The sequence below is a fragment of the Agelaius tricolor genome, unplaced genomic scaffold (genome assembly GCF_023055355.1).
Source record: "Agelaius tricolor isolate 1412-34295 unplaced genomic scaffold, bAgeTri1.0.p SCAF_17, whole genome shotgun sequence".
NCBI classification, from domain to species: domain Eukaryota; kingdom Metazoa; phylum Chordata; class Aves; order Passeriformes; family Icteridae; genus Agelaius; species Agelaius tricolor.
Genome location: NW_027269277.1, coordinates 15,688,205 through 15,701,345, shown reverse-complemented (window position 1 = coordinate 15,701,345; position 13,141 = coordinate 15,688,205). Strand labels below are relative to the sequence as shown.

Below are 13,141 nucleotides of genomic sequence, written 5' to 3'. Positions count from 1 at the left end.
TCAAATAAGAAATTTGTTTCTATAAAGACATTTTTCTCCAAATTTCAAAAAGTTTATTTTTGTGACTAATTAAAAAAAAAAGAAAAAAGAAAAAAGGAAAACTTGAGAACAGACAAACATTAAGAAAACCAGACAAATTTCAGAGGTAACACATGCTCCTTATGACACTCTAAGATTTCAGATACAACACAGGGATTCAGGCTCTGGTAACAGGACTTATCCCAGCTCACTGAGGCTGTATGTGGGATGAGCAGTGAGGTACTGCAATTGTTCAGACCCTCATCTACCAGAAATTAACAGCAATTCTATAAAGTCACAGTAGCTGTGGGGGGACGAAAAAAGGAACTTGCAGGGAACTGGGAGCACAATGCTACTTGCCAACATCAGAGAGATACTTTGGAGTTCTTTGGGCCATTCTCCTCCCCATCCCATCTTCTCTGCCAAGAAGGGTAAAGAGGTGCCACTGCCTCGTGTGAAGCAGGCAAAAAACTACTGTTATCAGGCCATTGTCCCAGTTTTGGAGCCTCTGCACAGAAATCTAAGATGTAAACAGAGCATCCCATGTTTTCTCTGGATAAGCATTCCATAGAAAGGACTGAGCACAGAGGCAGCAAAGCCCAAGGAACCCCTCTCTCCAACACAGCAAACAGCACTTTTTTGGTAACAGGGTCCCTTTTACCCCTTGACCACGGAAAGGGAAATGCAGATGTGTGTGTGGGGCAGCACAGGGACACTGGTCATGGCCTGCCCACCCTCTGTTCTGGGCAGCAGCAGCACCCAGGCCAGCTCTGCTGCTGCCCAGGACCATCTCCCCAGTGCAGCAGTGCCAGGGTGTTCTGAGTGCCTGCCCAGATAAAGGGTCTCAGGCTGGTTTTGCAGCTCCTGCTGAGGCCAGCACTGCTCCAGCCGGGTCGCTGACTGCCTCCAAGCTGTCCCTGTGGAAGCTAGCTTGTGTTTTTCTACATTACAGGGCAGCAGCAAAAGCAAGACTACAGTGTAGACATACCTTGTATCTCTCAGACCCCAAGCGCAACTTTATTTAGACAGACAAAAAAAAAAAAATGCAAGTAGGTAAATAAAAACCAAATTTTCTGGGTGATTTTGGAGAGAGCTGCCTCGAGGGTCCGTGTTTCCTCACATGCACTCAACTAGGATACCTTCACTTTGCCTTTCTCAGGAGCTGCTTCATGGATGAGTGGCTGCTCATCGCCGTTCACCGACAGCATCCTCTTCTCGGGCGGCAGCTCCTCGGGCTGCCGGGCGATCAGCAGGCGGCAGGTGAGCAGGATCCCAAACACCAGGGCATGGGCATAACGCTTCAGGGGGTCCCCCACGAGCTGGTGGAAGAAGAGCACGGCCAGCACCAGGAGGAGGAGCAGGAAGTTGGCCACGTCCTTGGGGCGACCGGGCACCAGTGTCATGACAATGCCGCACGCCACTTCCAGGGCGCCGATGCTCTTGCGGAGGAGGATGGAGCTGACTCCCATCTTCTTGAGCATGGGCAGGGCCCGCACGTAGCTTTTGTATGCTCGTTTCTGGAACCAAGCAGCCAAGGACATCATGTGAGAAAGTGAAGGCAAAGGTGACTTCCATTGAAACAGATTGATGTGCAACACGACCTAAAAATTATTTCAATTGTCACAGACCTCTCTGGCACAATACCCAATCTGTAAAGCTTCTGTTTGGGGGTATATTAAACCATCAATCTGCAATTTCCCCTTTCTGTGCTTTTGTCTCCTCACTGGAAAACAGTTCTGCAACTTCTCATCCATCTTTGGAACTACAACCACGCCAGGTGTACCTTACCCTAAAATCTGAGGTTCTGATTGCTGGAATTGGCCATGCAGAACCCTGTTATTAAAACAAAGAAAGAAAGAAAGAAAGAAAGAAAGAAACAAACAACTTTCTAAGGGTACCTTGTGCTTTAAAATTTACTAATACACCCAATACCTGCATAGCCAAAGCACAGCAAGTAAATACAAGTCTCTTTCTACTCCAAAGCAACTTACAGTAGTTCTGGGCAGTGCAGGCTTAGGGTGGGACTAAACATCAAAGCTGAGATTCACCAGTCCTATCCTGTGCTTACATACCTTTATGATCCTTTCTTTCCTCAGGTGAAAGCAAGCTGACATTTGACATTTTGGTTCCCTGGTTTATGCTGGATTTAGAAGCAGTGTAAGCTGCAAGACTCAGCCTGCTTACACAGCTGCCTTATTCTTTTGGGGGAAAAAATAACCTTTGTCCTTACACAACTCCAGGTTCTTGCATTTAAACATTAGGTGCTGGTGGCCTCACTGTTTTGTTTGGGGTTTTTTTCTCTTTTTGTTTTGCAATCAAGTATTTCCTTTGTATATATTTTTTTAATAAGGCTCTTGTATTCAGTGTGAGACACTGAAATTATTTCCACTTATACTTGAGTATAATATCCCTGAAGACATTCTTGCCATTGTATTTTCAGTGTGAGGGCAATGGAAGCCAAATCTCAGTTACAGGATTGTTGAGCTCTCACAGGCACTGCCAGACTGTGGATTTACTTCCATATAATTATGGAAACCTACATTACAGGCATACAGAACTTTCCCACGTCTCCATAGATTTTGTTGCTTCCTTCTGAGAGGAACTGATGCTTCACAGGTGGTTAAAAAATATCCAGCATTGTCATCTTGGCTACAAAATAACTGAAGATCTCATGACATTTACTCCAAGTGTTTGCATTGTAAGGATGTATTTTAAACCATCAGTGACTAAAACTTCAGAGCAGAGTATTTTTAAACAGTTGTGAAAAATTCAACATTTTTAAGAAGTGTACTATAAGCATGTCCTAGAGTACTCTGGTATTTTAGTATTTTATTAGGCAAGCTAATGTGTTTTCTGCCAAATGAAAAACTACAAGTTTGATGCTTTAGGTAGATAACAGAGATTCTCTGTTTGCTGGGGCAAAAAGCCATCCTCATAGATTAGCAAGGTCAGGTTTTTCCTGTCTGCATGACCTGACAGACCACCACAGGATGCAGCCCAGCAAAGGCAGGAGAGCCTAATGAGCCATGAATATGTAACATGAATATGAAGAATAATGGTGCTGTGTAATGTCTGCTTTATAAAACCAGAGATCATTCCTACCTGTAGGCCTGACTCTTGATAAAGCAGAAGGGGACACAGAAGTGAAATATTTTACAGAGCAAGCATTTTGCAATGCTCCTAAAGTCTCTGTGCTTTTTTTTTTCCTGTAGCAGAAGCTTAAGAGCTTTGTTTTCTAGGGGTTTTACCTCATGTGTCTCTTGCCCATGAGTTACTTCTTGGGGATTTTCCTCTGTGAGATCCCTGTGCTGGGCTGCAGACTAGGCACTGCAATTCAGATGTTATTTGAGAGCTAAGGAAAAGCAGCTGGGCAGGTGGAGCAAAGGGAGAGGACAGAATGTGCTGGAAACTTCCAGCACTATTTTTTTAAGGGCACAAAAATTATAGTAATCTTTTCAACCACCACAATAAATAACTGGGAAAGGGGGTGGAGGGGAGCAGGAGAATAAATAAACACAGATGAGGAAGCAAAATGTGGCAGCCAGTCCCTCACCTGCCTGCAGCTCCCAGAGCTCTGCAGCAGGGCTGGCCCTGAGCAGAGAGGAGCATAAACCAGTTCACCAGGTAAGAAATGCACACAGTGACTTCTCCGTCCTCTCTTCACCCCTTTCCTCTGAGGCAAGGGGGGGACAGGCTCATTTCCCAGGCCAAAGAGAATAATAAGAAGACTATTAATAATACCTTCCTCTTCCAGCTAAGAATCTCAACGCATTTCACAATCATTAATTAATCCCTGCACAAGTCTGGTGAGGTAAGGACAGCCAGTGTCATTATCCTTGCTTTAAAGCGTGGAATTTTGAGGATGAACATCTGCCAGAGCAGGCATCTGCTTTTCCCACCCCCATCCAGGGGACAGGTTTCCCCTCGGGGATCAGCTGTCCCTGCTGTGTGTCTGGCACTCCTGCAGGCCTTGTTTTTACAGCCCCTTGTGTCCCCATCTCCTGCAGGCTGTGTGTGCTGTGCCACCCCATCCTTGCCTCCCCTCCCCATCCTTATCCACCAGAGGTTTCTCCGTGGATGGGCTCAGCCGGAGCCAGGCAAGGGCTGCCAGGATATCCTGGGCACTGCGTTTTATTGGCTTCTCTCCATGTCTATCAAGTAATGAGTCAGATCAGCTTCTTCCCCCTCCTGGCCCTCGCTCGGGGTTCCAGGGCAGTCACCCCCTGCGTCCCCCCTGCTCCTGCTGCAAGGCGGGAGAGCCCTAGCGCACCTCCCTGCGTGCTGCCCGACTTACCATCTCATTGTAGGCATCCCTGCTGAGCCGGGGGGTCAGCTTGATCGTCCCCATAAAGACGAAGAAAAGCCCCAGGGCCACCGAGAGGGCGACAATGGTGATGGTCCTGGGAGATGCCATAGAGCCGCAGGGATCCGCTCCTAGCGAGGCCTTGTGGCTCTGGCTGGCAGCCCGGGCGGGAGGGAGTCCGTCACCATTGAAGGCTGTAGGAATAAAGCTGCAGAGGCAGGAGGATGACAGCGGGAGGGGATTCAGCCTCCTCCACTCAGCAACCCCTGGGTCCTAAAGCCCTGCAGCCAGAGCCAGGCAGCTCCAGCACTGGAGCGCGAGAGGAACTCATCCTCGTTTCCTTGCGTGCTCCGCAAATCGCCCACAGAAAGCCGAAATGGAGTCAGTTCTAGGGATGTGGGATGGCAGCCAAAGGCAGAGCACAGTCATTCCTTAGTGGGAAAATGAGGACATGTTAGCAGAGGGCACAGGAGTAACGTGCTGTGGAGGAGAAGGGGACAGGGGTCTCTTGTACACAGAGAACATTCAGTTTCAGATATTGAGATGCTCACACATAGCAAACAACATATTGCTTCATTTATTTGCACCAGGAAAGAAAAGGGAATGTTTTGTCCCCGTGGCTCTCCTGGAACCTGATGCTCAAAAGGGAAGATGAGGCCACTTGTGTCACCCTGATAAAACCTATCCTGTATGTTTTCAGCTATTCAGAGGCTAGTGGAAAGGTTTATGATCCTCTGGTACTTTCTGATTTAAAGTCACTGTCTCCCCTGCACATAATGCAACAAATTTCCTTTTGACCAAAAGCTAGTAGGAATCTATTCAGATCTCACAGTGAGAAACCAAGGTATAATTACACGGAACAGAACTGCTGGAATATTGCATCCTTTGGCATAAAATGAAAACAAGAGGCTGCAACAGTGTGTAAAAACCTATACTCATGGGATAGTGCAAAACTGACACTTTCTATGCCTGTCAGATGTAGTAACTCTGAAAGCCTAAACACGTGTATTTTGACCCCCATGCCTTGAGAACTGATTGCTGTTATTATTCAAAGCTGAGGTCTGGAATTAAAAGTCTGAAAAATACAGACAACTCTCCCAGTTTCCTTGGGAGTTTATCAGCCTTGATTCCAAACATTCTGGGACTCACACAACATAAGGGAACTAGGCTCACTCAGACTCCCCTCCCCATTACAGCAGCTCCATCTCTGGAAGAGCTGGAAAAATAAAACAACACTGTAAGCAGGACAGGACACATATAAAACAGAAGAAAAATTTTAATTAGCTCTACCAGAACATCCTGAAGAGGAAAAATATTGCAGCTGACATTTTCTCAGGGCACTTCATATTTAGGTATCAGGAATCATTAGTGGAGAAGGAGGAGGCAGATGTGAAAAGAGAGACACTGAAATCTGTTCTCTTTATTTTGTGTTATAGACAATCTCATTGTCAAAGCTGGTGCCTCCCCTGGGCAGGGTCCCCAACAAAGGAATCCCTGGGCTTTCTTACTCTTCCAGCCTAAATCTCCCACAACAGCTCTGACCAGTGGAAAATTAGAGTCTGGTGTCTCATTGTTCATTGGTTTGTGCAGAGTCTGTGGGTGAGAAGTCAGGGCTGAAGTCCCGTGTCCTTTGTTAGGCACAAGGTCAGCGCCCATTCACGGCTCCTTGCCTGGGCTCCGTCGATTTCCCAGTATCCAGGGCACAACTTGCAGCTGGAACACCGAGCTACAGATTCCTCAACACAGGGAGAGAGTCTTGTCTAGGCTGCTTTAACCAGCAGCCCAAGGTTTGCAGGGGAAGGAAGGGTGATGAAATGCTACAGAGAACCTTTTCACCCCAGACATCCAAGTAGTTCTTTACAGAACAGCGTTGCTAGGCAACCCAAAGTAAGAGAAAAACCAAAATTATTTATTTTTATACAACTTCATAGAAAATAAGTTAAAATCCTAATTGGCTCTTCAGGACAGGAGGAGGTTGCTTCCCAAGCTCTCAGAGCTCATTCCTGCCTCCTTGTCAGCGGGTGAACAGCAGCACCAGCTCACAATGAACAGTGTGAGGAAACATGTCAAAAGGAATAGCCATCACGGGGGCAAATGGCTCCCCTGCCAGCTTCTTCCGTGGGTCAGGTGGGCAGCACAGCCTGTGGAAAGCAAAGAGCATCCTTTAGACCAGCAGCAGAAGCCTTCCCACCACTGGTATCACAATCCAAGGGGACTCACAAAGGAGGTATCATGTGTTTGACTAACATCCTTCAGAATCTGCAGCTGACACTGGCTGAGGTGTGGAACCATCAATACTGAATCCCCAAGCAGCTCTGAAAACCTCAGGGACAAGCTGAACAGTCAGTGGCAAGTGAGACACTCATTTTTCAGTTTTGCACTGCCCTTATGGCTACCTGCAGACAGATTTATCACCTGGGTGTACCCCAGCTAAAGGCTGAGCAGATAAAGCTACATGATTAACCCCTAAGCAGGTGACAAATCCCCTTGGCTTCACCTTCTTGGCGAGGGGCCACCCTTCCTGCAGTGAACCCCATGGACTCTGCATCTCACACCCAGATGTGCTTTTTTTTCAGAGGGATGCACAATGTGCCATGTTTGAATTATTTTCTATTCCTCAATGATGCCTTGTCTGGACTTAACAGGGAGATCAAGAGAGAGGAGGAGAGTGCTCACTCGAGGAAGTTCCTCATGGCTTCCCCCTCTGGCTTGCAGGAGATGTAGAGCAGCCTGCGGATGGCCCTGCAGTTCCGGATGGCTCGAACGACCCTGTAGTCTGCAAAAACAAACAGCCTGCTTTCCCTCCACCCCCCTGAGCTCTGCAGCAGGAATGACTGCACAGCACCACAGAACTGTCAGAAATGCATATTTTGCCATGTTCTGTCTCAGGTGAAGTCTCTCAGGAGGCCACGGGTGTGACCCACACTGCTGACGGCTTAGCCAGGTTGGCAGGCAGGGCAGAGCAATGGGAGAAGTCCCTCTGCTTCCCATGACAGAAAAAATGTTAATTAAGCAAAGACATATAAAACCTTCCACACACACTTGTGAGAGTGCATCTGGGCACCACAACCAGTGTGTGACTTCCCAGTACACACTCCAGGGGAGACCACTGAGACAGACTGAGGGCTGGGTTATTCAGCCTGGGGAAAAGAAGGTAAGCAAGGATGCATTTACTTTCTTCATAAGGGACCTCATGGGGCATTACAGATAAGTGAGAATCTTCTCAGAGGGGCATGAGAAGAGGATGAGAAGCAATAGATGTATGGCAGCAAGGGAAAATCCTGATTAAATATATTAGGGAAAACATTTTCAGGAGAGGGGATACACCCTTGGAGAAATTCAATCCTCAGCTAGGGTTTATATCCCTATGCAACCTCACACAACTCTGAAGTTGGCCTTGCTATAGTTGGGAGATTACACTACAAACCTCCAGAGGTCCCTTCTCTCTTAAATAATTGTGTGAGCCTGTGAAAGATGGAAAAAGGATTAGAGCTAAAGAGAAAGCATGAAGGCACTGAATACAGCAGACTTAGGGAATTTAGCTGCTGTCAGTAACAAGAAACAAGAGACTAAACAAGGGAAGGGTTTGGAGTCAGTATAACAGGTCTCACAGAACTTGTTCAAAGCTCTCTGTTTACAAGATGAAAATAAATAGCGTTTTCTCTCACGTAGGCCAGCCCGAGAAGGGTTCACCACAGCAACAAGCGGTCGGGCATCCTCCCACGATGCCAGGAGCTGTGGTAACACAGCCTCTGCCTTTCCACTGTGAAACTCACAGTTTGAGATCCCTGTGAAACAAAAAAGCAACCACATGAACTGAGTCTCACCAAGAGTTGAGTATAACATGATATTCACACACCCTTTGCTGTGTGAAGGTAACTGGTTAGGGTCCCTCTGCTCACTTCTACTCCGATTTTTCAGCATTTAGTTTGAAACTTTTTGCATTTAGTTTGAAACTTTTTGCCACAGCTAGTCTGAACTCACCATTGAATGCTGCATTCCACTCAGCATCCTCTATTGCCTTCTCCACCACCTCGACACCAATAACCTTGGACACTTGGTGAGCCAGAGAGAGACCAATTGTGCCTGGAAACAGGGGAAACAAAAATACTCCACAGATTCATGCTGAAGAAACAGGTGAGGATCAGCTGCGGAATGCAAAGCTCTGGGAGCCCAGGACCCCACCTGTTCCACAGCAGATGTCAAGGAGGACAGTGTCCCCAGCAGCCTGGCAGAGCTCCCCCACTGCCTGGTACAGAACTTCTGCCCCAGCCGTGTTGACCTGGAAGAAGGCGTCTGGAGAGATGCGGAACCTGAGGCCGAGCAGCTCCTCGAAGACGTGCAGTGCTCCGTGGAGGAGCTGGTACGGGGACTGCTCGTGGGAGCAGCGTGTCATGGTGCTGCCAGAGCACACAAAAAACAGCTGTGACAAGGCAGTAGAGAGGAGTGGTTTCCATTCCTATGGGCTGCAGATGGTTCTTCCCCTCATCAACTTATATTTCATGTGAGCCTTTCAACAAGATTAAAGAATTTGGATTCTTTGTAAGGGATCTGTGACTTGCACAGCCTAAACTTCATTATAAGGATCAAAATTACTTAGCAGAAGGCAGCATTCCTCATGTCTATTCCCCAGTTTTGCTGCTAATGTGATTTACTGTTTTGGGATAGTCACTGGAATCTTTTTCTTTAAGTTTCCCAGACTCGTAATTCCCATGAGGTAGAGCCATAGTGTGTTCAAGTAAGTCTAGAAAAATAAAAGATGGGGCCATCTTAAAGCCACATCTTCAAGAGGGATGCAAACATCTGTCATTCTCTTCCAGCACTCCCTGAACTGGTGGAATTTGAATTTGGCCAGAAAGAGCAGACCAAGGAGGTGGCTTTGTTTCCACTCATTTTCCCTGTCGAGGCACTTACCTCTCTTGGAAATAAAGTGAAGTCAAGGCACAGACTGCTCCAGGCCCACAGGTGAAGAACTCCTTCAGCAATGCTTTCTGAGTAGCCAGCGCCTCCTGTCAAGAGTGAGAAAGGAAAAGCTCTCTCTTGGGTACCCTGATTAGACCCCTCTCCCCAGCAACACAGCCAGCAGGTTCAGCTCAGCTGGATGTGCCTCCTGCCCTGTCCCCAAGGTGCTCACCTGGCCCAGCTGCTGGGGGTGGAAGGTGATGATGGCCATGGTGTGGCCACAGCGGGTGGTACGAACCACGAGCTCTCGCCAGTGCCCACCTTTGTGGAAGAGGAGGCAGGGGTCCAGGGGGGAGTGACAGATGAACTCCTCATAGCACTGAGGGGAGGGGAAATGGCACCTTTAGCACCATGAAGACAACTGCACTGCTCTTAGCCCCCCAGACAGGCAGCCTTTCCAACACTGTGGTCTGCTTTTTCTGTTTGATTTCAATACACTGGCTGAACGCTCCTTCCAGGCTCTTGAAAGACAACACATTTTAATAATTTCAATTTGCAATTCTTATGTATTTTAATAGATTGGCAGGAATTCATTGTCACTTAGACAATGTGACAATTAACTTCATTACTCAGGATGCTTTATGGGCTGCAATATTGACATGTGAGTTTTTATAAATGTATTTATCCACCAACTACAATCAGGCATGAAAATTTTCAAAACATTAAAATGGACTTGAAAACACAGCATCATTAAAATTACAGTGTTCTCCACAGTAAGAGTTATTGCAGTCTCTCTATTCCACAGTGAAGGGACAGACATGACATTTATTTACCTGGGCCACTTGTTTATGTTTTGAGGGTATGTTCTCCAAATGGTTGGCTTTCACACAGACAATATTCCTTTCTGTAGAGAGATGGACAGGAATATAATTGCTCTGGTTCAGGGCATGTAAACCACTGTAGCATGTGAAATGATAAACTGTGGAGAGTCCTTTCCCCGTTTCCACAGCCCTTCCAGCAGTTTTCTCTGAGTTTCTTGTCCTGCACTGACCTCTGCCAGTTCCTACATACAACCCCACAGTTTTGGGGTTCCCATCTGGTCCTTGGTTCACAGAGAAAGTCGATTTGTTTCGGTAGCCATTAATGATGGGCTGAGGGAGAAAAGAAGGAAAAGCAAAGCCTTGGATTAAAAGAAAAAGCAATGAAAGAAAGCTAAACCCCAGCATGGTTATTCTGTTGCCAACATGTGAAGGTGTATGTGAATGGGCAAAACACAGAAACAGAGCTTGTGCACTAGAACCCCAGTACTGCCCCTTGGGGACAAGAAGTGGCTCTCTGTGACAATGGTGACAGGTTTAACAGGGAGGCCTCAGGCACAAAAAAAGGGTTCCCAAGCACTGGGCTAATTTCACTCTCGGGCAGTCACAAGCTGCAAAGCACAAGTTAGCAAGGACTGACTCAGACACACTCTCTGCAAGCAAATTATGCCCCTCATGAGACTCTTAAGCTGTTGAGTGAAAGACTGTTCATGGCTCATAGGGAAGAGCATTCCCACGGGACACTCACCGAAGGGACTACAGGCTGCAGAGGACAGCAGAGCCCACCAGGTTTCTGTGCATCTATGCCCAGCTCCTCAAGGTGAGATGCCAGTGTCTGCAAAATCTTCCTCTGGCTTTCATACTTTACCTGCAGAGGAGTTCTAAGGCAGAAACACTCTCACAGGACCACACGATGGTGGGCAGCTCTCCATCAACCCACCTCTGAGGAGTCCAACAGGAGGAAAAACTGCAAGCGAAAATATAGCCCCAGAGGAACTCTGCCCTCTTCATAACAACAGCTGCTTGGAGAAACAGGAAGAGTGAAAAATCCTGTGTCTATGATCCCCAAATGCTGGCCTGGAACACTTTGACCTGAAGCCCAGTGAAGCAGAGCAGTCCCACAGAGGACAGGATCACTGTGCATCCTCTGTACTACCAGGAACCCCCCAGTTCTATCCTTAACAACAGCTGGATTAAAGCAGCAGTAAATGGGGTCTGGGCAGTTTGCAGCATTAAGATGTTAAGGAATACTGCTCAAGGGGACAGGAGGGACAGTTGGGGCAACACAACAGAGAAAAGTCTGTGTAAACACATCTTACCCGTAGCTGCTCTTGGTAGGGAAGTCTCCACAGCGGTGTCACTGCATTTGCTAACCTGGAAAGCACAAGGCAGTGCTCAGAGCTACTTGAGTCCTCGTTCCTATGGCATAACATCCCTGTCAGCTACTTTATGGGCAGGACTGTTCTGGTGTGGGCTCTGCACCAGGCTGTGAACACCCAGACTCCCAGGGAACCACAGTGGAATGCACAGTTTGTGTGTAGCAAGAGGGAACTTCAAACTGCCCAGCCATTCTCACTGACCCAGCCACTCACACAGAAGTAGTTTAGAGATAAAACCTCAGAACTTGCCACTACTCATATCCAAAGCAGAACAAGAAAGCACAAAACACATAAAAACTGATTAAAAAAAAAAAACCAAAACAAACCACACACATAGACCCTAAAAAGACCCCCAAAATAGAGGTGAGGCTGATATTATTCAAGCACTCATAACTGATTCTCTGAGGCCATGGGGATCACCACTTTGCAGCTGGATAAGTTGCAGCTATTGCTTACCTACGATTTTTCGAGCTGCTTCCAGAGCACCCAGTGCCAATTACTCTGAGGTCCAGGACTGCAAATCAAATGGACTATCATTTTGCTTGCCAATAGGGCAACTTATCCTTTCCTCTCAGAACTCCTTTCCTCCTGTCCTCCTTTCCTCTCAGAACTTTTCGTTTGTCTTCTCCACTATCCCCTCCCCAGGCCAGACTCCAGGCAAACGAGCCGAGCCCTGGCTCTAATATTCCTATCGGGTCAACCCACCACGTTCACAGCTGTAGGCGCTCGCTGCTTTGAAAGAACGCTTGGATATTTTCAAAAAGCCATACCTCTCCTCCCAGGAAGATTCTGGCAGGCTGCAGCTCACCCTGGCCTTTTCCTTCCGTGCCCACGGTGTCGCTGTGGTTGTCACCGGGCAGCGCAGGGCGAGCGGCGGCGGGCGGAGGCGGCAGCGCGGCGGCCTCAAAACGCAGCACAGAGCCATGGAGACGGAGAGAGGCTGCTGGGGAGCCGGCCCTGCTCCGGCAGCGACAGGGACCCGCTCCGGCACTGACAGGAACCCGCTCCGGGCACCGACAGGGACCCGCTCCGGGCACCGACAGGGACCCGCTCCGGGCACCGACAGGGACCCGCTCCGGGTAGCGACAGGAACCCGCTCCGGGCAGCGATAGGGACCCGCTCCGGCAGCGACAGGAGGGACCCGCTCCGGCAGCCACAGGGACCCGCTCCGGCAGCCACAGGGACCCGCTCCAGGCAGCGATAGGTACCCGCTCCGGCACCGACAGGGACCCGCTCCGGGCAGCGACAGGAACCCGCTCCGGCCGCGGCACCGGCGGAAGGGGCGCGGCGAGAGCCCCGGGCCCGGCCCCGGCGCTGGGAGGGAGGGCCGAGCGTTCAGCCCCTGGGCTGCTCGGACACGGGTAGCAAAGTGTGACAGCAGCTGCGTGGCCGTTGTGAAAAACGCCAATCGCTTTTAGAATTTTAAAAGTTTAATGGTAAAAAATGGTTGTAAAAATAGTAGTATAATTAGAGCTATAAAAATTTGGGCAATTGGGATTAGGACAATATGAGACAATAAAAACAAAGAGTTACGGACAGTCCGGGTACCTCTTTCTGGGCAAAATAAGCCCGAAAAAGGACACTCATTAACAGAGGATTAACCCGTAAAAGCAACAGCCTGTTGCATATTGATACATTTCATACATGATGCATAACTTCCATTCAAACAAAGGATTCTGTCTGGTCAGTGTCAACTTCTCCCTCTTAATCCTAATCCTGAC

At 48.3% G+C, this 13,141-nt stretch overlaps 2 protein-coding genes across 4 annotated transcripts; both read right to left on the bottom strand.

The window, feature by feature from the left end:
• Positions 1-1,007: 1,007 nt before the first annotated feature.
• On the bottom strand, positions 1,008-4,672 carry TMEM35A (transmembrane protein 35A). The gene is made up of 2 exons (XM_071442650.1): positions 4,313-4,672; positions 1,008-1,535 (listed from the first exon to the last, which is right to left on the bottom strand). Exons 1-2 carry the CDS (start codon positions 4,430-4,432, stop codon positions 1,149-1,151), a joined length of 507 nt encoding a protein of 168 aa, XP_071298751.1. The 5' UTR covers positions 4,433-4,672; the 3' UTR covers positions 1,008-1,148.
• Positions 4,673-5,577: 905 nt separating this feature from the next.
• Positions 5,578-12,550, bottom strand: TRMT2B (tRNA methyltransferase 2 homolog B). Of its 3 annotated transcripts, none has more exons than XM_071442644.1 (13): positions 12,422-12,550; positions 12,191-12,377; positions 11,361-11,415; positions 10,790-10,909; positions 10,275-10,374; positions 10,057-10,127; positions 9,456-9,602; positions 9,236-9,330; positions 8,507-8,721; positions 8,306-8,407; positions 7,990-8,109; positions 6,998-7,097; positions 5,578-6,462 (listed from the first exon to the last, which is right to left on the bottom strand). In XM_071442644.1, exons 2-13 carry the CDS (start codon positions 12,343-12,345, stop codon positions 6,336-6,338), a joined length of 1,407 nt encoding a protein of 468 aa, XP_071298745.1. In that variant the 5' UTR covers positions 12,346-12,377; positions 12,422-12,550; the 3' UTR covers positions 5,578-6,335. The 3 variants fall into 3 exon arrangements, with proteins under 3 accessions (XP_071298745.1, XP_071298746.1, XP_071298747.1); XM_071442645.1 differs by having other exon boundaries at positions 12,514-12,549; XM_071442646.1 differs by having other exon boundaries at positions 12,491-12,508.
• Between the last annotated feature and the right edge of the window lie 591 nt (positions 12,551-13,141).